At 43.1% G+C, this 21,089-nt stretch overlaps 3 protein-coding genes and 1 long non-coding RNA gene across 7 annotated transcripts; 1 reads left to right on the top strand and 3 right to left on the bottom strand.

Moving 5' to 3' along the window:
• Positions 1–1,253: 1,253 nt before the first annotated feature.
• LOC127339094 (galactinol synthase 2-like) lies at positions 1,254–2,485 on the bottom strand. The gene is made up of 4 exons (XM_051364991.1): positions 2,195–2,485; positions 1,769–2,092; positions 1,548–1,682; positions 1,254–1,463 (listed from the first exon to the last, which is right to left on the bottom strand). The coding sequence occupies exons 1-4, from the start codon at positions 2,483–2,485 to the stop codon at positions 1,254–1,256; spliced, it is 960 nt and encodes a 319-aa protein (XP_051220951.1).
• A 2,210-nt stretch (positions 2,486–4,695) lies between these two features.
• LOC127340797 (uncharacterized) lies at positions 4,696–8,470 on the bottom strand. Its single transcript, XM_051366540.2, has 3 exons — positions 7,099–8,470; positions 6,028–6,119; positions 4,696–5,117 (listed from the first exon to the last, which is right to left on the bottom strand). Exons 1-2 carry the CDS (start codon positions 8,387–8,389, stop codon positions 6,049–6,051), a joined length of 1,362 nt encoding a protein of 453 aa, XP_051222500.1. The 5' UTR covers positions 8,390–8,470; the 3' UTR covers positions 4,696–5,117; positions 6,028–6,048.
• Positions 8,471–8,610: 140 nt separating this feature from the next.
• Positions 8,611–12,812, top strand: LOC127340796 (uncharacterized). 4 transcript variants are annotated; one of them, XR_011754725.1, is made up of 4 exons: positions 8,611–8,882; positions 8,962–9,713; positions 11,252–11,352; positions 11,417–12,812. It is a non-coding gene; the product is annotated as an uncharacterized lncRNA (long non-coding RNA). The 4 variants fall into 4 exon arrangements; XR_011754724.1 differs by having other exon boundaries at positions 11,252–12,812; XR_011754726.1 differs by having other exon boundaries at positions 8,962–9,349; positions 11,252–12,812.
• Positions 12,813–20,205: 7,393 nt separating this feature from the next.
• Positions 20,206–20,550, bottom strand: LOC139837839 (secreted RxLR effector protein 161-like). The gene has a single exon (XM_071827139.1). The coding sequence runs from the start codon at positions 20,548–20,550 to the stop codon at positions 20,206–20,208; it is 345 nt and encodes a 114-aa protein (XP_071683240.1).
• Positions 20,551–21,089: the final 539 nt, after the last annotated feature.

Below are 21,089 nucleotides of genomic sequence, written 5' to 3' on the forward strand. Positions count from 1 at the left end.
GAAGACCGTTGCCATGATTGTTTTAGAAGAAATATAAACATCTGATTTATGGTAAATGGTAGAGAATTCTAGAGATAAGATATTTGTTTACAATATCCTACAAAATAAAAATGTTGTGTATTGTAGGGTTTGATACTTATAACCTAAACTCCTAAAGCCAATACATTAGTATACGGGTTCCAGCTCTCACCGAGGTGAGCTATTAAGTAGCCCTAAGTATATCTCTAAGAGGGTCATAACCCATAACTTGAGATATTTAGCCATCAAGATAATTCTAATATAAATTTTCTACTTATGCAATGCTTAGTCGCGAGTCAAGTTTCAAAGCAACCATTAGTGAGTTATATGTACCTTCAGAATGTTGCCAGAAAAATAATTAGAATATAAATATTACTATTTTTCTTTATCAAGCATTTTTTGACTCGGAAATATTCATGTTCAAAGTGTTGAAAATAAAAAATTGTGATATTTTGATACTGTTTACGAACAAGTAATGTTGTAATAGATGTATTTATGCTTATAACAGAGGTAGAGAGCTTTTTGTTCTTGCTAGTCAACCATAGTGAATGCACCAACGGTTTAACGATCGACTAGTCATCAATCAAAACAGGCTAGACCCTAGAGAAAGACTAGATGGGGCCTCTAGTCTGGGCCAATGAAATGTTGGGCCCCAAGCCGGACATTGTAGTATGTGGCCTTGTAGAGTTTCTAATGCGCACAGTGGAGGTCGAAGCTAGCATATGATGAATAATTTTAACTAAAATCAAATACATATTCTTATATTAGCCACACTGGAGGACGGTAGATGCATCTTTTACAAATAACTGCGATGGTGTTGGGCCTAATAGTTGATAATTATAGTACTAGCTAGTATTGGATAGAGCATTACCATGGTGGCCTGTTATATAAGGGATATTATGAGAATGGTTTCCTTTGATTTAGTATGATTTTACGTTGGAGTATGTTTGATGAACTATGTAGTTTAAATGAACACTTAGAAACACATATGTTATCGATCACAAATTCGATCAAAATCTCTCCATGAATAAGAAACTAGAACACGTTACTAAACTGAATAAAACCTGCGAGAGTGAACTGCGCTACACACAGTTCATACTATCTGGAAAGTAGCGACGGATCCACAAAACCAAAACGAGCAGACACGTACGCTATATATGTAGTGCACATGCATGCATTGTGTATAAGGTAACCAAATTTTATTGAACCAGCCGGCAGGCAAGGAGACGGACGAATTACGCGGCCGAAGAGGCGGGGAAGTACTTGATGCCGCCAGCAGCCTCGGCGAGAGCCGCGTCCAGGTCATCGCCGGCGACGGGGGCGCCCTTGTAGCTGTAGTCGAGGGTCTCGTCGTTGTACACGTCCGACCACCTCTTCACCAACATCTTGATCTCTTCCCTGTCCATGTTCGGCTCTTCCCCGGTGTACCTCCACGGCTTCGCACCCTGCATGCAATCGCATTATACATATGTTAAACTTGAGAAGAGTATCAATTACGATGTGGATCTGAAGGTTCCCTTGGTACGTACCGAGGCGCAGTAGTGCACGACCTTAACCTCGCCGAGCTCCACGTTCTCAGGGTGCCGCCACAGCATCGGCAGCACCAGGTTGTATGCCGACGAGATCGGCTCGTACATGTCCCGGAAGAACATGTTCAGAAAGTCCTGCACATTTTCAGGTTCATTGATCATAACAACACTAGGTGCCGCCCCACGTAAAAACCAATGCATGCATGAACACTGTGACATACCTGCTCGGCGAAGGGCGTTGGGGGCGTGACGGCGAGCCTATCGAGGAGGTCCTTGGCGGTGGCGAGGCTGGGCTCGTGCACGAACATGCCCGCGTTGAAGTAGAGCGGCGGCGGCGGGCCGAGCTCCTTCTCCGGCCATGACACTTTGTCGGGGCGCTGCTGGCAGTACCCGATCTTGTGCTGCGGCGTGTGACCCCACGTCTTCTCGCAGAAACAGTCCTTGACGGCGTAGAAGCGGCCGGTGTCGAGGTCGAAGAGGTGGTCGATGTTGCCGTACACCTGGATGTCCGCGTCCAGGTACACCATCCTCTCGTACTCCACAAACTAAATCACGAAAGTTCCATGTAAATTATATGATGCAATGTATGCCAGCGCGACGACTCAGTGTTGTTTGTGTGCAGCGATTGAACAAGTATGTATGCGTACCTCCCAGATGCGGAGCTTGGAGTAGTTAACGACGTAGTAAGCCCTGGCGAACTGGGTGAGGCTGCCTTCCGGCGGGAGCACGGGCTGGATCTCGCGGATGACGCAGCCCTGGTCGACGAGGGAGCGGCGGTGCGCGGCGGGCACGTCGGGGAGCACGGCCACGACGAGCGGGTAGGCCGACTTCACGGCGCGGAGCCCCTTGGCCAGACCGACCACGCCCTTCCAGTAGTCGCCGTCGCCGGCCAGGAACGTCACGTACGCCCCGCTCTTCCTCGCCGCCTTCGCCTCCATTGCTGCTAGCTTGCTGCTGGATTGGATCGGTCGTACAACTGCTTGATCCTTGTTGGGATCTAGCTTTTGCGTCTTTGGGTTTTGGCTGATGGTGCGATGCATTGCGCTCGGGGTGTTAAATAGGGATGGTACGTGTGGCCGGGTGTTGCATTGATATGGAAACATGCGATTACTTTCCACTGTGATTCCTCTCCCTCCCTCCATATGTGGATATGTTTCCGGGGGAACTTGTTTAGCAGATCTTTTGGCGCTATTTTGGCGTCGGCAATCACGACGGCCAGTATATGGCAAGGGATGATACGCCGGCGACTCCGCGAGTCTTTTCTATACAGATTAGATTAGATTTCTTGCCCAAACTGAGAACCTACGTGCCTTGTTTTCGTGATTCATTCTCCACCGACAAATGGACGGTGACGACACGGAGAGAAGATGATGCATGCCTGTAGGTTCTCAGTTCTGTCTTATCCCTCCGATGATGCAATCTCTCTTCTTGCCTTCTTCTTCTCATTAGAATTTCCCTTTCGAAGGATTTTCATCCTACAAATTAGTGAGTACAAGTAAGTAATTAGTGAGTACAAATTGGTGTCATGCAAGTTATATTTATTAGGTTATAGACTTATCTTGTCTTGAAATGTGTAATGTGATCATAACATAGCTAGTTACCACAACCCTCTTTTTCTTCAATTAATAACTTGCCATGTCACCAAAATGCTTAGTTGGCATTTAATGTAGGAATATGTTAGGACATGTACAATGGGATGGCGTCAGCCTTTCTTTACGCTTGCTACGTCAGCTTTTTGCTTAGTTGAAGAAGAGAGGAGGAAAGAGAATGTCGTCTTCCTTTATCTAAGAGATGATCTCTTACAAAATAAGAGCACGTACAATGAGATGATGTTAGCCTTCTCTTAGAGATGCCGCGTCGGCTTTTTGCTTAGTTGGAAGAGAGTGAAATAAAGAGAGAGAAGGTTGTCTTCCTTTGCTAAGGGATCATCTCTTAAAAAATAAGAGGAGACTATTTTCTCCATTGTATCACATATGTCTTCTCTTAGCAATAAATTCATACTAAAATTTAATTATTCATATTAATTGCTAGAGATGATTGTAAGAGATAATACATTGTATGACTTATATCTAATGCTTTCTCTAGCTGATCCTTCTCTACCATTGTAAAGAGAATGTTCCCCTATTGTAACACTTATCTTCCCTTAGTCACATAATTTACAACTAAAAATAATTAGTTCTCATTATTGCAAGAGATGACAATAATAGATAATGCAGTGTAATACTTATATTTATCCTCTTCTCTAGGTGACATGTACTACTAAGAGAAGGTTTGTCTTCCTACCATTGTACATGCCTTTACTACCTATGTTACTTCCACTATGAGTAATCTTAAGAAACGACTACCATAATATATATTTTTTGTGTGTTATATCTAAATTTAATGATTTTAGGCTCGTGCATGCATGTGAGTGGCTTATAAATGTATTTTAGATGCGTGCAAGTACGTGTTGTATCTTAACTAAGATACAACAACTATCTATTTAATTAGGGTGCCACATTATCACTTTGCCTATGATATCGCTCCAAGAGACAAACATTGGAGAAGGCCTAAAAGCTCAATACATTTATAATGATACTACATATGCATTGGAAATCTACTTGTCTTGTTCTGATAACGGTCATAGGAATAATGATGTGATTTTAGGCAGTAGACACGCTGTACTCAAGACCTGTGCCACTTGATCATCGGTAATTAAATAAATAAATAGCTCCAAAAACCATGCGAGTCCTGAGGTCTCAGCTGTATATGAACGGATAATATGCAGAGAAGTGGACGGCAGTAGTAATCTCAGCCTCAGGGTTAACAACTTGCTAAGTCTGAGACCGTAGTTTCAGTCACAACATTCCCAGTTTCAGCTACATTAAGTTCAGTCTAGCTTGCAGACTGGAAATGAAACGAAAACCCTGTATGTCAGGTGGGATTCATTTGGATAGCCAAAGATTATGTATGATCACCATTTTACTTGGATTCGCTTATCCAGCTTTACTTATTTATAGCCTAGCCAAGATCATACTAAGACGAATGGATGCTGACAGGATATAATTCTCTTCCATGTATATCACATTAGGACTAAACAATTTCTTCCGACTAGAATAAATAAATTCCCAGCATAACTGCTTTGTAAAAACTCTGAAGCAACTTGATATATCCAGAAGTGCACTAGTTATTTCACTCAGCCCCAAACCTCTCCACAGTAGTTCCTCCTACTAGCTCCATGAGAAACATGGCACTAGGGCCATATTAGATCGACAGTGCTGACACGCTTTTCACACCACAGTTGGAGAGCATACACAAACATATAAATTTACATCATAGTTGGTACTGAAACTCTCATGGCTGAAAAGAGCTGCCAAGCACAACCATATTAAAAGAGTAAATACGATGAAACCTGACTTGACATGATATCCGAGAAGCTAAAACTCCCTCAATGGTATTCAAAAGATCTTGCTAAATTAGAAACTTGGCTAGACTTAGACATGATAACTTTTTCAGATAACGATATAAACACGCCAACCACATGATGCGATGCAACAAACTCAGTGAGAATTGCAGCAGCCATTCCATCACCTGGAGAAATAATTTCGCTATCAGGTCAGCAACACAGGGAGCAGCTCTGTAATAGAAACATATTTCTGTCTACATATCCAACGAATACCTATCACAATAAAATAAATCATTGAAGCCTTTGGACACTGCAATTTGTTGTGTTCAAGGACTTGAATGCTGCAACCAAAGTTTATAACAAACTAATAAAAAATTGAGTACCTAATATATATAGGGCTTCTGCCTACAGGAGCTCCTGTTGGAAGATAAGGAAAAGCTGTGGTTTCTACCCCCAAGTCAAAGCCAAAAAGAAGGGGCAATCCAAGGTTTTTGAGTCGTGACTCAAAAGTGACTCACCAATGCTGTGACTCGTTCTATAGTCGACGAAAGTCGCTGTGTAGTCGCCATAAGTCGCGAGTCGTCGTGATTTTGAGAAAACAACTCACCGACTATACAGCGACTATACAACAACTATACAGCGACTCAAAAACCATGGAGCAATCTATTGCTATCAGATTATGGATTATGAAACAGCTAAACAATGGAGAACTCTAGGGATGTCAAGCTATCTTGACATCACCATATTCAGTATCTGGATATCATTTATGAACCAAAGAAGTACTCCTTCCGTCCCGAAAAGGATGTAGCAGATATGTCTAAATTCGCATTTATTTAGACACTATTTAGTGTATAGATACATCCAAATTTAGAGAAATCTGGGACATCCTTTTCGGGATGGAGGGAGTAGTTCATTTTATCTTTGCATCACCATCTTTTAATTGCGGTTTGTGTTATTCACATGTGTAAATAATACCTATAGCCAAATGGATAGTAGTTTGTGAGTGCATGGTACCCATGTTGACAGCTGGATATTTTCCATAGAAAAAATTAAACATTTCAAATCTGGCAAACTATATTCAGAATATCTTCTTACCTGTGGAACCATTTCAGCACATCAAACCTGCCAGTCATCATAAGAATTATGCAAAAATTCAGCTCCATTAGAACCACCGACAATTGCTGTGCCTAAAAGCATAAAGTCAGGAAGTTAGTAACAGTTCAGAGGAAAATATAGATGGAGAAGGCAACAATGAGTCTGTTACATAGATCAGCTGAAAAATACAAGTTTATTCAAATAACTAACTTCTGTAACTTGCATTTTGTAGATGATTTATAGCTCTCTGAATTAGTAATAAATGAAACAAACTACATCTATTGTAAATGCAAGAAATATTTCTGAAGACAATATGCTTAGCTACTTCATCGTGAAGAATTTAGTTGATAAGAAAACCCAATACATTTTCTAGATTTTATCTGATGTAAACTCATCCCTATCGCATCAAGCATACAAAACTAAGCATGCCAAAATAATAAATTCTAACAACAAAAGTGATTTTGGGTATGCAATTTTTAATAAATGGAGCCTAATTAGAGCAAAGAAGTACAATTTCTTTTAACTAAACACGCCAAACTAATAAATTCTACCAACAAAAGTGTTTTGGGATATGCAGTTTTAAATAAATGGAGCCTAGTTAGAGCCAAGAAATGCAATTTCTTTTTGTGTGCTATAGAATTTCTAATCACTTGTAGGAGGGACTTTGAAAAGTGACAAAAAAATATCATTTATGCTCGAGGAAAACAAATGTCATTACAGAAAGTAGGGATTCAGTGGGAGTTGTTATATTTTAGTTAGAAAAGCAAGACTAGAACAAATAAAAGTATCGGATAAGAATGTAACTACGTTTGTGCATCCAAACAAGCCAATTATTTTACTAATAGACATTTGATTGTACATTTTAACGCACTTGTCACTCGATTTAGATCTCCCAAGAATGAAAACAGCTATAAGTTAAGTGTGTGTATATACAGCAAAGGGAACAATTGTTGATTCAGATTAAGTTGTTAGTGACCTAAGAAGCACAATGAAGATGTTTGAGCAAACATGTACGGAACGTAACTGGATTAGGTTACTCCTACAATATAAAGACTAAGGATGAGCAATCACCTGGTGTATAGAAGCTTCTGAAAGGATGGTAGGAAGAGAAATGATGAGTCCAAGGAAGTCTGTTGGATTGCCTAGACTTGAGCTGAACCATGTATACATCAGAGTTCACATATATGAAGAACGCACCAGTGTCCTCATCATATCCCTTCATATCCACCTGTCCTTCAATCCGAGGAGGGAATCCAAGAATGGTATGAAATTCAACGGTCCTCCACGGCACCCATGTGGCACCATGGCCATTGACATTCATCTGCCACATTTGGAAACATGAGCAATCGCATATGGCGAAGCCAACAGTGCTATCCTCAACCTCGATGATCTGACGGTTGTCATAGGGAATATAATTTGTAACGGAAGGGCCCCTGATCACAGTTAGGCTGTGCTCATCCAAATCAAACTTCACAATAACTTCACCGATGGACAGCCAGTAAAGGCAGTTACCAACAAGGACTGCAGATTTACCAATATCCTCACACGGAGCCTCTGTTGAGATGAGATTGCCACATATGCCAGTCTCTGAGGAGTAAACACAGGCTCGAGTACCCTGGCTGTGCACAGACACCATGACCACCTTGAAGGGGCTCAGGTAGCAGCCTCCGTGCACGTGGCCCTGATCACCGTCAGCGCAGAGCACAGCCCCGTGAAGGAAGGGGAAACCTAAATCTGGAGGAACGGCCACACTGTGCGGTTGGCGGGTGATGGGATCAAAAACAAGGATCTCTTCCCACGCCCAGTCTTTGACGAGAACGCGACCGTGGTGGCAATCGAGCAATTCGCAGATGCCGGTGTAGCGTCCAAGGGAGAAGCGCTGAGGAGGTATGCGGTCGGGAGTGTCGAGGATGGGGTTGAACACGATCCCCTGGTCGCTGATCTCGAAGACGCCCAGAAGTGGCGGCTTCCGGTGGTGGGCGCGGAAGCTGCGGATGAACTTAGGGTCGGTGACGAGGAGCCGCCAGCGCCCGCAGACGGCTGATGCACGCATGAGGGAGGATGGCAGTGGCGGGAGACGGATGAGGATCTCCCGGAGCATGTCGTCGTCGTCCGGCAGGGAGGTAGGCGACGCCGGAGAGGTGCCGCGGCGGCGACGGATGCGGCGGGTCACTCCGGCGCCATCCCCATTCGCCTGGATTTGGGGATGGAGGCGCGGGCTGCGGCGGTGTGTCACTCCGGCGCCCTGCTCACCCGCGTGGATCTGGGGACGGAGGCGCGGGCTGCGGCGGATGGCCATTCCGGCGCCATCCTGACTCGCCTGGATTTGAGGACGGAGGCGCAGGCTGCGGCGGCGGGTCATTCCGGTGCCCTCCTCACTGGTCACTGGTGTGGATTTCGGGCTGGAGACGATTCGTGGAACAGGGCAGGAGGAGCAAATGGTTTTTCGGTTTGAGGGTTTGGGACAGTTTTCCTATTAAACAGCTAGCTGTTTTACAATTGGCAAACAGTCACTTTTCTGGGCCGTTGGATGTGTTTCCGAATCTCAGTGCAGCTGTCTCTCTAATTCCTTCTCTGTCTCACGAGTCACGGCTGAGTCAGCGCGTGCTCTGTTTTATCTCGTTTTGCTCGGGGAGGAGGTGGAAGCCATGGCGGAGACCGGAGAGGTCTGCAGCGACGCCGCACCCAAATTTGCCGGTGTTGGAGGGGGCCGTGCTTTAAGCGATGGGAAGACCGCCGATGGAGAGAGCGGTTATCCCGCAGCAGGCGCTAGCGGCGATGTAGAGAGTCGCGACTCCAGGGAAGAGATCGACGATTCATGAGCGTTGGAGGCATGTGCGACGCCGGTGACCTGGGTATTCTTCCTTCCTTCTTCCTCTGTGTTCCTTCAATCCAGCCCCTTGTGTAATAAGTACTATTTGATTTTGTTTGTAGCTCGAGGGTAGGAGGTGCTCTGAGGTCGCCCAGGTCCTCCCGGAGAGCTACGAGCCGCCCTCCGACGAGCCCTGGACCACAGGGATCTTCTGATGCAACGACGAACCCGAGCTGCATGTATTTAACCTCTACTTTTCTCTTACGTCTTTACTTTCTCTGGTCCGTCACGGTTCAATTGCGCTAATTCTGTTCCTCCGTTTGGCTTGTGGTGCTACACCTACATCATATCATATCGTATTCATCCCCTTGCCAGATTTGTGGCCTTGAATGTTTAATTGTGTGTTCTCTGATACCAGTGTTTGCCACGGTTCCATGAATGGGTTAAACAGTCTTATTGTCTTATGTTCTTAGGATGGAATGGATCATTTACCTGAGGTCTTGAAGGATGGTATGAGCCCAATGTGACCTTCATTGATTCCTTCTCTTGTCCTTCATTTCACACTTTTTAGGAGATGATTGAAATATGTAATTGTGATAGGCTGAAATTGTGTCCGCTACATTTTGCTATTATCCTTCATTTCACACTACCTTGTAACTTTGATTAGTTTTTGAGCACCAAAATTGGGGTTCTGTGGTTAATGGAACTGGAATTTGTTACTGTAAGTGTTATAGTTTTGCACTTGTCACTGTTGGATTACAACTGCTGCTTCTGTGGATGCATGCAAGGGACAACTAGACCGTTGGCTGAGATAAAAGAGCGGAGTGATTCCAGTGGTCGGAATCAGATACGTCATCATGGTCAACACGTTCATGTGTGTTTTCTGAATGAACATGATGATTTTTTGAATAATCCTCTTGCACTGTATCTTAGTTTATATGGATCAAAATATTGTCATAGTCATCAATGCATTTGAGTTTACTACTTGCTATGTTTATCCATTATCCACAGGTGTAAGAAAATCTTATAGAAGAACAATAATCTATAAGTTATGAACTTTTAGAATAGCTCATTTAGTCTCCTGCGCACTTCAGTTACTATAATTGAGTCTCATGAGTGTTTCAGTCTCCTTCATCAGCCTTTTAGTCTTGAAATCCCTAGTTTTGTCCTCAGGCTTCATTAATTCACTAAGTCTATGGCAGTTGTCTTTTCTATAGCTTTTTGCATTCTTCTACTTACTCTTGGTTCGCCTTTTCTTCGCCCGCGGGTTTTATTAAAATTAGATGTGAAATTTCTGCAATGAACACCAAGGTACAAACATAGCTTGAATCTTCAGCCTTTCAGTTTAGTCATTTTTCTTCAGTCTTTCAGTATCAAGCTTCTCAGATTCTCAATATTTCCATTCACTAATCATCAACTATTCATTCTTTCATTAGATATGTTTATCAGTTTCTACGGTCATTGTTTCTTCTCTTCTTTCTCCAGTCTCCGCCTTATGTTTTTTTAATTTTCAGTCACTCTTTTGTTTGATCCGTTTTCTTTAGTCACTCAGTGTTAAGTATTTCAATTTTTCAGTCACTAAATCCCTGAATTTTCATTATTTTCAGTTTCTCTATGTATTTACGCAGTGTACATTTCAGTACTTATTTTTAATTTGCTCATTTTCTATATATTTCAATTTTCATTTTCTTTCACCAGTTTTCAGTCAACATTATCTTTTTTTTAGTCCCCGGTTTCCAGTTTATTTATTTCTTCAGTTCACCATTATTTTTCTTCAGTTATCATTCTGTCAAAATCAGTTCTTATTCTTGATCAGTTCTCAGTCTTTATTTTTTATTACCAGTTTCTTACACGTTCATTCTTCATTTTTTCAGTAAATAAGTTTACTATCTTTTAGTTAATTTAGTATTTCATTTTTTAGTTTCTCAGTCTACATTTTGCTTTTTCATTTATTCATCTCTGAATTTCTCAATTCTTCAATTTAGTGCTTAGCCTTCATTTTGTTGGAGGGAAAGGATCAAAAAAGGTTGATGTCCAAAACTGTTTGGCTTTCTTGTACTTTGTGCTCTTTGTCTTGTCTAGTAGATTGGTAAGATCTCCCATCGTGTAAATTTGATTGCTCAACAACATTGAAATTTCAAATATTTATGATATAAACAACACATATAATATGGAAACTAGGAAACTGCCGTTGAAGTCGCTTATTCATGATCCAAACTGTTATCTAGTATGGTCCTTAACACAAAATTGTTTGACATTGCATGTATTTATAGCTGGTACCCCGGTTAATTGTTCGGCAAATAGGTTTTGTATTGAGGTTCTTCTGTAGTTCTGATCAACCACAATATTTTTGTGCTTATAATTGATTTGGTCTGAATATACTGATATACTGCATTACTTCTATTTTTGTAGTATGGCCATTAACTGCACTACGCATTAGTTTGAGCCAAATTTTACGATGCCCTACTCAGCTGAAGTGGATGAGGTGGTGCTGGCAAATGGTATTATTTCAGGTACGCGTTAAATGAATGGTGATGTTTTTTTTAGAATATTTTGTAAATATGGTGCTTTGACTAGGGAACCTATATGCACGGCTCTTTCCGTTGTTTGGACCAATTCCTTGGTAGCCACCTTGGGCATGTCGCTCACATTTCCACCAGCAATGGTTGCTAACATGGTCGACATTAGTTTTATCCAGGTAGTTTTATCCAGGTAACTAATTCCTCGCACCTCATATTAGCTTATTGCCGGTTTGGGAAAAGATATAGTTCAGATCACTCTGTATACACTAATTCGCACTAAGTCCACAGCTTGTTTTACTTCCACTGTTCAATGAAGCGCATGTCTTGTTTAGATATCATCTGAGTTCGTCTTCGTTGTTGTTCTCATAGGGTTCTTTGCCATGTTCTGATCATTTTCTTTATTCTTTTATCACAGCTCATTTTCTCCATCTTTTCTTCTCTTCTATAATCTCGGGATATATGCCATGTTCTCATATTGATCTCATTCTTCGGTCCTTATGAGCTCATTCACTCTTTCTTATGAGTTTTGTACAACAATTTTGCATTCTCTCTCATTTTTAGTCAATCCATTTCTTATTATATCTTAAGTTATTTTCTCACACTTTTATCTTTAGCAAATCTTATTTTCTTCAGTCATTCTTCATTTCTTTTGTTTTCCAGATCCTCCATTGCCTATCCCACAACAAAGAATGTTTTACAAACGAACATGGTATTTGAATTTGTACCAGTGAGATACAACACATGCCTTTGAAAGTCTAATAATATGTTACTTAAGTATTAGGTTATGTTGTTAAAAGCCAAATACTCTATCTCAAATCCAAGTTTATTGAGGCCTGATTTTGTTATCTCTGAATTTCTAACATATCATTCTGCCGGCTTGTTGACATTAAATTTCGCAATATCGTTTAGGCACAATGAACATGCTGTAAATCTTGTCACTGCGCATGCTGACATCCTCCAGGCCAAGTCCCCCGAGCTGTTCTGGACAGAGTGGTGCAGCTGAAGACGACAAAGATGGGTGGTGACGGCGGACCACATAGTGCTGCTCTGCGTCTCTTCACCGCCCTGAAGCGTTGCTCCGCCTCTCTTCACTGCCCTGGAGGTCCGTACCAGCTGTCAGACAACGCAGTCGAAGGCGCGATCCCGTTGCAGCTGGGTCCACCCGTGACGATCTGGGCGTTTCCTGTTCTTCTAGATGGGGGCAGAGTAGCTGGCGTGGTTTTATTTTGTTGTATAGTTCTACGTGATGTGCCATGTGTGTGTGGAAGCTGCACAAGCTTCATCCTTCCTCCCTCTAGGTTTACGATTAAGAGCTCGGTTATCGCATCGGGCAGTAAGATCATGGGGAAGACATGTGTTTTCTAAATGTTTGTTTGTGACATTCAGGTGGTTCCAATTGACTCCCTATATCCATGTATGCTAGTACCTACTAGCTATCTACCATTATACCTACTCTACTACTCCCTCCTTCACAGTTTATTAGGCGCGCGCGTACCCCTAGGTCACCAATTTAACCTATATAATTTAAATTATATAATATAAAAATTATATCATTAGAAAATAGAACATCTGAACTTTCTAATGATATAATTTTTATAACATATAACTAATGCTAACTTGATCAAATTTGCGACCTAGGGGTACGCGCGTGCTTTATAAACTGTGAGAGAGGGAGTATATACATACCAGAGTAAGGAGGCTTCATAACCAGTTCTATAAATACAGGGAGTATCTCAATTGACAGTTGTGGAGAGAGTGGTTATTTGCTGGAGAAGGTGGCGTGCGAGTTGGTGCAAGAGGCCTTTTTTAGCTATAGCCGGTTGTAACTCAATCTTAGACCCAAAACTGAACCGTTGGAACTCAATGTGGGACGGAGGAAAAGGAGGTTGAAAATGCGTCTGTCTGGTGTATTGAAAACAGACGGTTTTTCGTCATTTCTTTGGTTTTTGAATTATACAACTGTCACCTCATTGGTTTGAAAATGTTTCTGTTTCTGAATTAAGGAACAGACAGCTGTCCAATAGTCACTCCCTATTTTTTCAGACCAAACACCTTAAAATGGTCAAATTCTTAAAGTATTTTGCAGGTTAACCTGGATATGAGCCCGCGATCTTTATAATTGAAGTTTTGCAGGCGTTTTTGCAGATCAACCTAGATATGGTCAACGCCATGTCGATTGAAAAATCACCTCGCGCGGACACATTTCACCGGTAGACTTGCCGGAGTACGGCCAAATTCCGGCGAGCTACTACATAATGTGATACGCTCGCTGGAATTAGCCGCCGGTTGGGTTGAATTTCAGCAGATAGCGACCAAGAAGTGGGGCGGGCGAGCAGCGCGCGGGGCGGCGAGACGAGCATGGCGGAACCGGCGGCGGTGCTGGCCAGTGATGGGGTCGCACACAACGACCTCATTCCACCCATGGTCTTTGACAAGGACAAGACCGGCAATCAAGCATGGGGATGAACACGATGCCCTCGTGGCTGCGCTCGAAGACGCCAAGGGTGGGCGGCTTCCGGTGGTGTACATAGAACTGGCGGAGGAACCGGGGGTCAGTGACGAGTCCTAGCCAATGCTTGCTGACGGCGGAGGCGTGGGGTAGGGAAGACGGCTGCGGCGGGAGGCGGAGGAGGATCTCCCGGAGCATGTCGTCGTCCGGCAGGTAGGCAGGCAGGCGACGTCGGCGAGGTGCCACGGGGGACGGCGCCGGGTCATTCCAGCGCACTCGTCGCTCGCGTCGATTTGGGGATGGAGGCGCGGGCTGCGGCGGCGGACCATTCCGGCTCCATCCTCACTCGACACGATTTGGGGATGGAGGCTCGTGCTTTGGCGGCGGGCCACTCCAGCTCCCTCCTCCCTCGCCTTGATCTGGGATGCAGGGACAGGCTACGGCGGCGGGCAATTCCGGTGCCCTACTCCATCGGCGAAGTGGGGTTTCCGCCCGTTGTCGACGAGTGGGGTTTGGGCCTGCAGCGTGAGCAGGTTTTCAGTTTCGTCAGACTATGAACTTAGCAGAGCCCCTTGATTACTTCTCGTTGCCTCTGTCCATAAATGATGCCAAAGATTTTTCTAAATTCAGATGTATCTATACACTAAATCGTGGCTAGATACATTTAAATTTAAATAAATTTTTGACATCTATTTATGGCCAGAAGTAGTACTATTTGCGCATTGCGCATTTCTATTTCTTCTAACTCAAGGACAACAAAAGTAGGCATTGGCCATTTCTTTTTCTACGCTAGAAAGAAACTAAGGGCAACAAAATTGGGCCATCTGGTACAAAGTACGGTGTATTATCGAACTGATCGAAACCCCATTTGTACTTTGGCATTCATCCTTTATATACTACTCCCTCCAGTCACAATTAGTTTGTTAATTTGTGTTCTGGATTTAGTCAATGTCAAATTTTGTAAAAAGTTAACTTAATGCTTAGGGAAAAATATCAACACTCACAATGTAGAAGTAATAGTATTGCGATCATGGTAAGCTATATTTTACTATTTATTTTCGAAATGGGGTATCCCGGTCTCTGCATCGGTTGATGCACACAACCTTTTATTAAAAAAAATATATTCAAGAGTTACAAATCATGGATCAACGAGGTTTGATACAAAAATCAATCATCTGAAAATAAGAAACATGCTAAGCAATCTACGCATCTTCCAATGTTTTAATAGGCCGCCAAGTAGCCTGGTAGAAAATATCCTGGGCAACCATTTGAATGCGGTTGCATTCAGAAATCATACACTCCCGCTGGTCCTCCGGGAGCAAGAAGCGCCAAAATTGGATCCAATGTATCTAGTGTGAATAACCTGCAGAAAATTAGTAGAATCTTTTTTGTTAAAAACAATATCATTCCTGTAATTCTATATCGATCAACATAAAGCCGAAACACCAATGCAAATCCTAGCTTAATCTATTTTGTCTGTTCCATTAAGCCAATTCCCAAACATATTTGTGATATTGGATGGAGGAGGAATATTATATGCAACAAAAATTACTCGCCAAACAAGTCTAGCAAAAGGGCATGAAATAAACAAATGTTCAACTGATTCATCGGCGTCACAGAAACAACATTTTGTATTTCCATTCCAATTCCGCTTTGCTAGATTATCACGAGACAAAAGAACTTTCTTACGAAGGAACCACATGAAGATTTTAATTTTTTTTGGGATTTCTAATTTCCAAAGATATTTGTGTAGGTATCTTGTATGACCATTTAACATATCAACATATATAGACTTGACAGTGAAAATCCCTGATGATGTTAGACCCCAAACAAACTTATCTTGATCTTCATTTAAATTTATCTCCATTAATCGTTGACATAAATGTACCCATTGATCCCATCTATTACCCAAAAGTTGCATCCGAAAACCAATATTTAACGGAACCGAACTCATAACAGTTGCCACCGTATCATGTTTACGATAAATTATGTTATATAGTTGTGGGTATTGAGATGCCAGGGTTTGCTCTCCTAGCCATATATCTTCCAAGAAGCGAACTCCTTCTCCTGAGCCAATTTTAAAACTCCCTATGCTAAAAAAATATTCCCTTAACTTTCGTTAATCCCTTTCAGAAAGGTGAATTAGTCGGCCTACTTTCAACTTCAGCCAAAGTCTTTTACGAAAGATATCTGTTTTTTAATAGTTGCTGCCATAAACTTTCTTCAGAAAGGAGCTTATATAACCATTTACTAAGAAGACAATAGTTTTTTATCTCCAGTACTTCAACGCCAAGACCACCTTAGTCCTTAGGTCTGCAAATCACATTTCACCTAGTTAACCGATATTTCTTTTTATTTTCCTCATATTGCCAAAAGAAACGTGATCGGAAAAAATCTAATCTCTTCCTTACCCCTTTAGGTATGTCAAAAATGGTAAACTAGTAAGAACATAATTAATCAATACAAGGCGATCCCCACATGATAACATCTTCCCCGCCCAACATCCCAGTTTTCGTTCGAAACGACTTTCAACAGGATTCCATTCAGAATTTTTAAACTTTCTATGATGGATTGGTATACCTAAATACCTGACGGGCAACGAACCGGATTCACAACCAAACAAATATTTGCATTGCTATTCTTCTTCCTTAGCCCTACCAAAACAGAAAATCTCACTTTTGTGGAAATTTATTTTCAACCCTGACAATTCTTCGAAGAATCGTAATATTAATTTTATATTAACAGCTTTTTCAACATCATGCTCCATGAAAAGTATAGTATCATCGGCATATTGTAGTATGGAAATTCCTCCATCAACAAGATGAGGAATTAGACCTTTGATCTGGCCATCCTCATTTGCCCTTGCAATTAGGATAGCCAACATATTTGCAATAATGTTGAATAACATGGGTGACAACGGATCACCCTGTCGAAGTCCTTTCCTGGTTTGAAAATAGTGACCAATGTCATCATTGACCTTGATCCCTATGCTTCCGCCTGTCACGAATTGTTCGATAAGTTTGCACCATTTGGGATCAAAACCTTTCATACGCATGGCTTGCTGAAGAAAACGCCATTTAACCTTGTCATATGCTTTCTCAAAATCAATTTTGAAAATCACTCCATCCATCTTCTTTCGATGAAGTTCATGGATAGTTTCATGTAAGACAACTACTCCTTCAAGTATATGTCGTCCTGACATGAAAGCCAACTGTTTCAGCAACAATATTAACTCTAATTGTAGCGACCTTCGTGAAAATTTTAAAACTAACATTAAGAAGACATATTGGTCTATATTGTTGTATATGAACAACATTCTCCTTTTTGTGTAAGAGAGTAATAACACCAAAATTCAGTTTGAACAACTGTAATTCCCCTGAATGCAGTTGATAGAACATTGGCATTAAATCACCCTTAATCACATTCCAAAAGATTTGGTAAAACTCATCTGGAAAACCCATTAGGACCCAGTGCTTTATTTAACTCCATTTGAAAAATAGCATTCTTGACCTCCTTCTCATTAAATTCGGCTACCAGGATATTATTCTCCTCTAGGGTTAATTGTGGAATATCTTCATGGATCTCCTCACTCAGTGTGAGGATAGAAGTAGCTGGCTCTCCAAACAACTTCTTATAATATTCAGATATATAAACATGTAGATTCTCATCACCCACTATGGTTCCTTCATCTTGTTCTAACTGAAATATTTTTTTCTTTCTATGCTTTCCATTTGCAATTAGGTGAAAGTACTTAATATTGGTTCCCTCCTCCTGAATATGTTTTACTTTGGCTCTTTGCGCCCATTTTGATTCCTCCTCTCTACGAAGTTTTGTTAAGTTCTCATTTGCTTTTCTTTATTTTGTTTCTCATCATTATCTAGAGGAGTTATCTCAGCTCCCAAATCTAATTCATCTATTAAGGTTATCATTTTACTATATGTATTTAGTATTATGGTTGTTGATTTTTTTTTTATATTTTTTAATCAAACTTAATACTGTTTGACTTTGAAAAGTTCCAGAACATGAACTCAATAAAAACGAAGGAAGTAGTAGTTAGAACATCTATAGCAGATACCTCATTCAGAATTCTAAACTTGCGTAGATGATGTTAACTGCATCAGCCCATCACGTGAGAAGCTGAAGCCACATAATAAATTTTCTATCCCAAACTCTAAACACGAATTTTAAATTTAGCGCCAGAATTCCACACTAGTTCATCCGTAATAATTTACGAACATTTGTGGAATAGGAATTTCTAAACACGATTTCTAAGCTAGCACCAAATTCATCTACATCCCGGGACTTGGGTTCTTATTCGGCAACGGTGGTGGCGGTGGAGCTTCACGCGTCCTCAACGTCGGTGCCGTCATAGTTGATGTCGTCAGAGAAGTCGGACGAGTCGTTCGAGTATTCGACAATGACGGTAGCCACGGCGTGCCATCTCCAAACAAATAGATCCGCCCGTTGGTTGTCGTGTGTCTTCTCCGGGTCGCGGGCGCGCTTTGCCTTCTCCCACAGATTGGTGATGACCATGGTGAGGAAGTTGTGCCCTTGCCATAACGAGGTGGCGCGCCTCCCGAGCGGCGTCATCATCCTCGCCACCTGGGCTCGAGTCGAGCTCGATCGGTGGAAGCAGAGGGAGCTCGCGCGACCCCAGAACCCAAACCCATGCCGATGCCGACGACGGCCCCGCCTCGTCGTCATTCGCGTTCTCAGGAGGAGGCCAAACTACGCGGGGAGGACATGTTGTGGCGGGAGAGCGTGCAGCGCCGGCGCGCTTGCTCGGAGATGCGCGCGGCGTCTCCATCGCTTGCCTCGCCAACCCGGAGGCACTTTCAGATTCGAAATGCAGCATCTCTTCAGACAACTTTCTAGGCCGAAAACAAAAAATACGCGACGAGGACGGGATGGGGTACAAGCTGGAGATGCTCTTACGTTACGAGAGTTGAAGCCATCTTTTGAGACGGACGAGCCACATGCAGGGAAACTTGCACATGTGGTTCTGGCCGGGGACCCCGGTATACTGTACTAATATGTGTAGGTCCCTGTAAATCGAGTGAGATTGTCATGGAGCAAAAGCAGATATGGTCCGGTATTCCCTTGTTCCCCGTATTGGTTGTTCCTTATTCCTCGTCTAGCAGAAACTAATCGAGCTCCGTCTGATCTCCCAGAAGCGGAAGCTGAATTAGTTGCAGGCCCTAGAATACGTAGTATGTGCATGCATCTCTACTACGTACAGTATTCCCGAAGAAAGATTGTGCGTTCGATCCCTTTTCGTGGCCTTTCTTTTGGACATGCTGGAACACCGGTGTTTCGGTTCTAGATTATGCTGGTCCGCACGTCCAGCCCTTGTGGTTGTGGGCTGATCAATGGGGGCATGGGGCACGCCAAGTGCCCATCCAAAATCCAGATATTTAGGTTCAGCCAGCAGTGGGTACAGGTACAGCCAGGGCAGTCGCCAACCATGGCTAGTGCCGAGCAGCAGTGTAACAACAGAGTCCCATTTTCAGGTGGAGTGTGCTCAATGGAGTTTGGCAGGAAAACTAATGACGTTGCCAAACTCTCTCAACTCACTGATGTTATGCAAAAATGAACAAGAGGAAGACGATGATTTGTGCTGCGTGCAACTGTCTGCAGCTTTTCTGTTTCTTCTCTTTATTCAGGTGATCGCCAACGATCCACCAAAGTAGCTAACTATCACTAAGCGCTGACCGAGCCTACAGATCATGCCATCCCACGACACCCAGGTCTCGCGCTAGTTCTACTGCCGCAGTACACCCATGATCCATGCCATCCCATGGTGCTCCTAGTGCGGCCTAACTAATCCTACAAACAAGGAACGGATAGCTACTGCCATGTCCTAAAGAGGCTCAGGATCATGAGCTTTATTTGACTGACGAAACTGAAGAAACCAGTTAACCGACAACAGCGTGAAATGCTACAGTCAACTGGCGATGAAATGCTACAGTCTGAAGGAGGAGAAATGTGCAGAGTTTAGTTCAACACTTCACCCCCTTAAACTTGCACTTCGACGACACCCAGCAATCGACGCAGCTCGATGAACCTGACGAAGCCAAGTGCCTTTGTGAGAATGTCAGCTAGCTGCTCCTCTGTCCGCACATGATCAATATCCAACTTGCCATCCTCATAGCATGATCTGATGTAGTGATATTTGATGTCGATGTGCTTAGTGCGATCGTGATGCACAGGGTTTTTGCACAGAGCAATAGCTGATTGGTTGTCCACCAGAAGTTGGAACTTGGATGGTGTTTGTCCAGTCAACTCGCCAAGCAGTCGACTGAGTCACACCCCCTGACATGCTGCTGCACCAGCAGCTATGTATTCTGCTTCATACGAAGACTGTGCTACAACCTTCTGTTTCTGCGAGCTCCAAGTCACAGTGTTGTTGCCAAGGAAGAAGACAACACCGCGCTGTTGCGATCATCAAGATCTCCAGCGTGGTCACTGTCGTTGTAGCCCAACAGCACAGGTTCTCCTTCTCCCTTCTTGTATCTGCACCCATATGAGAGTGTTCCTTGCACATATCTGTAGATCTGCTTGACCAGTGCCCAATGTGATGCAGTGGGGCTCTCCATGAATCTGCTGGCCACTCCCACAGCTACTGCAATATCAGGCCTGGTGTTGACCAAGTATCTGAGGCTTCCTATCACACTTCTGTAGAGTGTCTTGTCCACCTCTCCACTGTCATCATTTATCTTCAGTTTCTGACGACATTCCATGGGAGTGCGGCAGCAGTTGCACTTGCTCAATCCAGCAAGCTCCACCACTTTCTCTGCATATCTTTTCTGACAGAGAGTGATCTGATCTCCCTCCTGGGCCACTTCAATCCCAAGGTAGTAACTGAGCCAACCTAGGTCACCCATTCTGAAAATTTTTCTGCATTTGTTGCTTGAACTCAACAATGTCCCGCAGTTTTGTCCCAGTAATGATCAGATCGTCGACATAGACACCCACAATCAGATACTTGATGTTGTCGCCCCTCCTGTATATTGCATGCTCCAATGGACTTCGAGTGAATCCAAGAGAGGTGAGGGAGGCGTCAAGTTTAGCGTACCATGCTCGTGGTGCTTGTCGGAGCCCGTAGAGCGCTTTCTGCAACTTCAGTGCCGCTGCTTCCTTGCCGGCGACGACACACCCCGGTGGCTGACTCACGAACCCTTCCTCGGTGAGCACACCATTGAGGAACGCAGATTTTACGTCCATATGGTGTACTTCCCACCCAGAGTGTGCGGCCAGACCAAGGAGAAGCCTCACTGTC

This window comes from Lolium perenne, chromosome 3, assembly GCF_019359855.2.
Source record: "Lolium perenne isolate Kyuss_39 chromosome 3, Kyuss_2.0, whole genome shotgun sequence".
Lineage (NCBI taxonomy): Eukaryota > Viridiplantae > Streptophyta > Magnoliopsida > Poales > Poaceae > Lolium > Lolium perenne.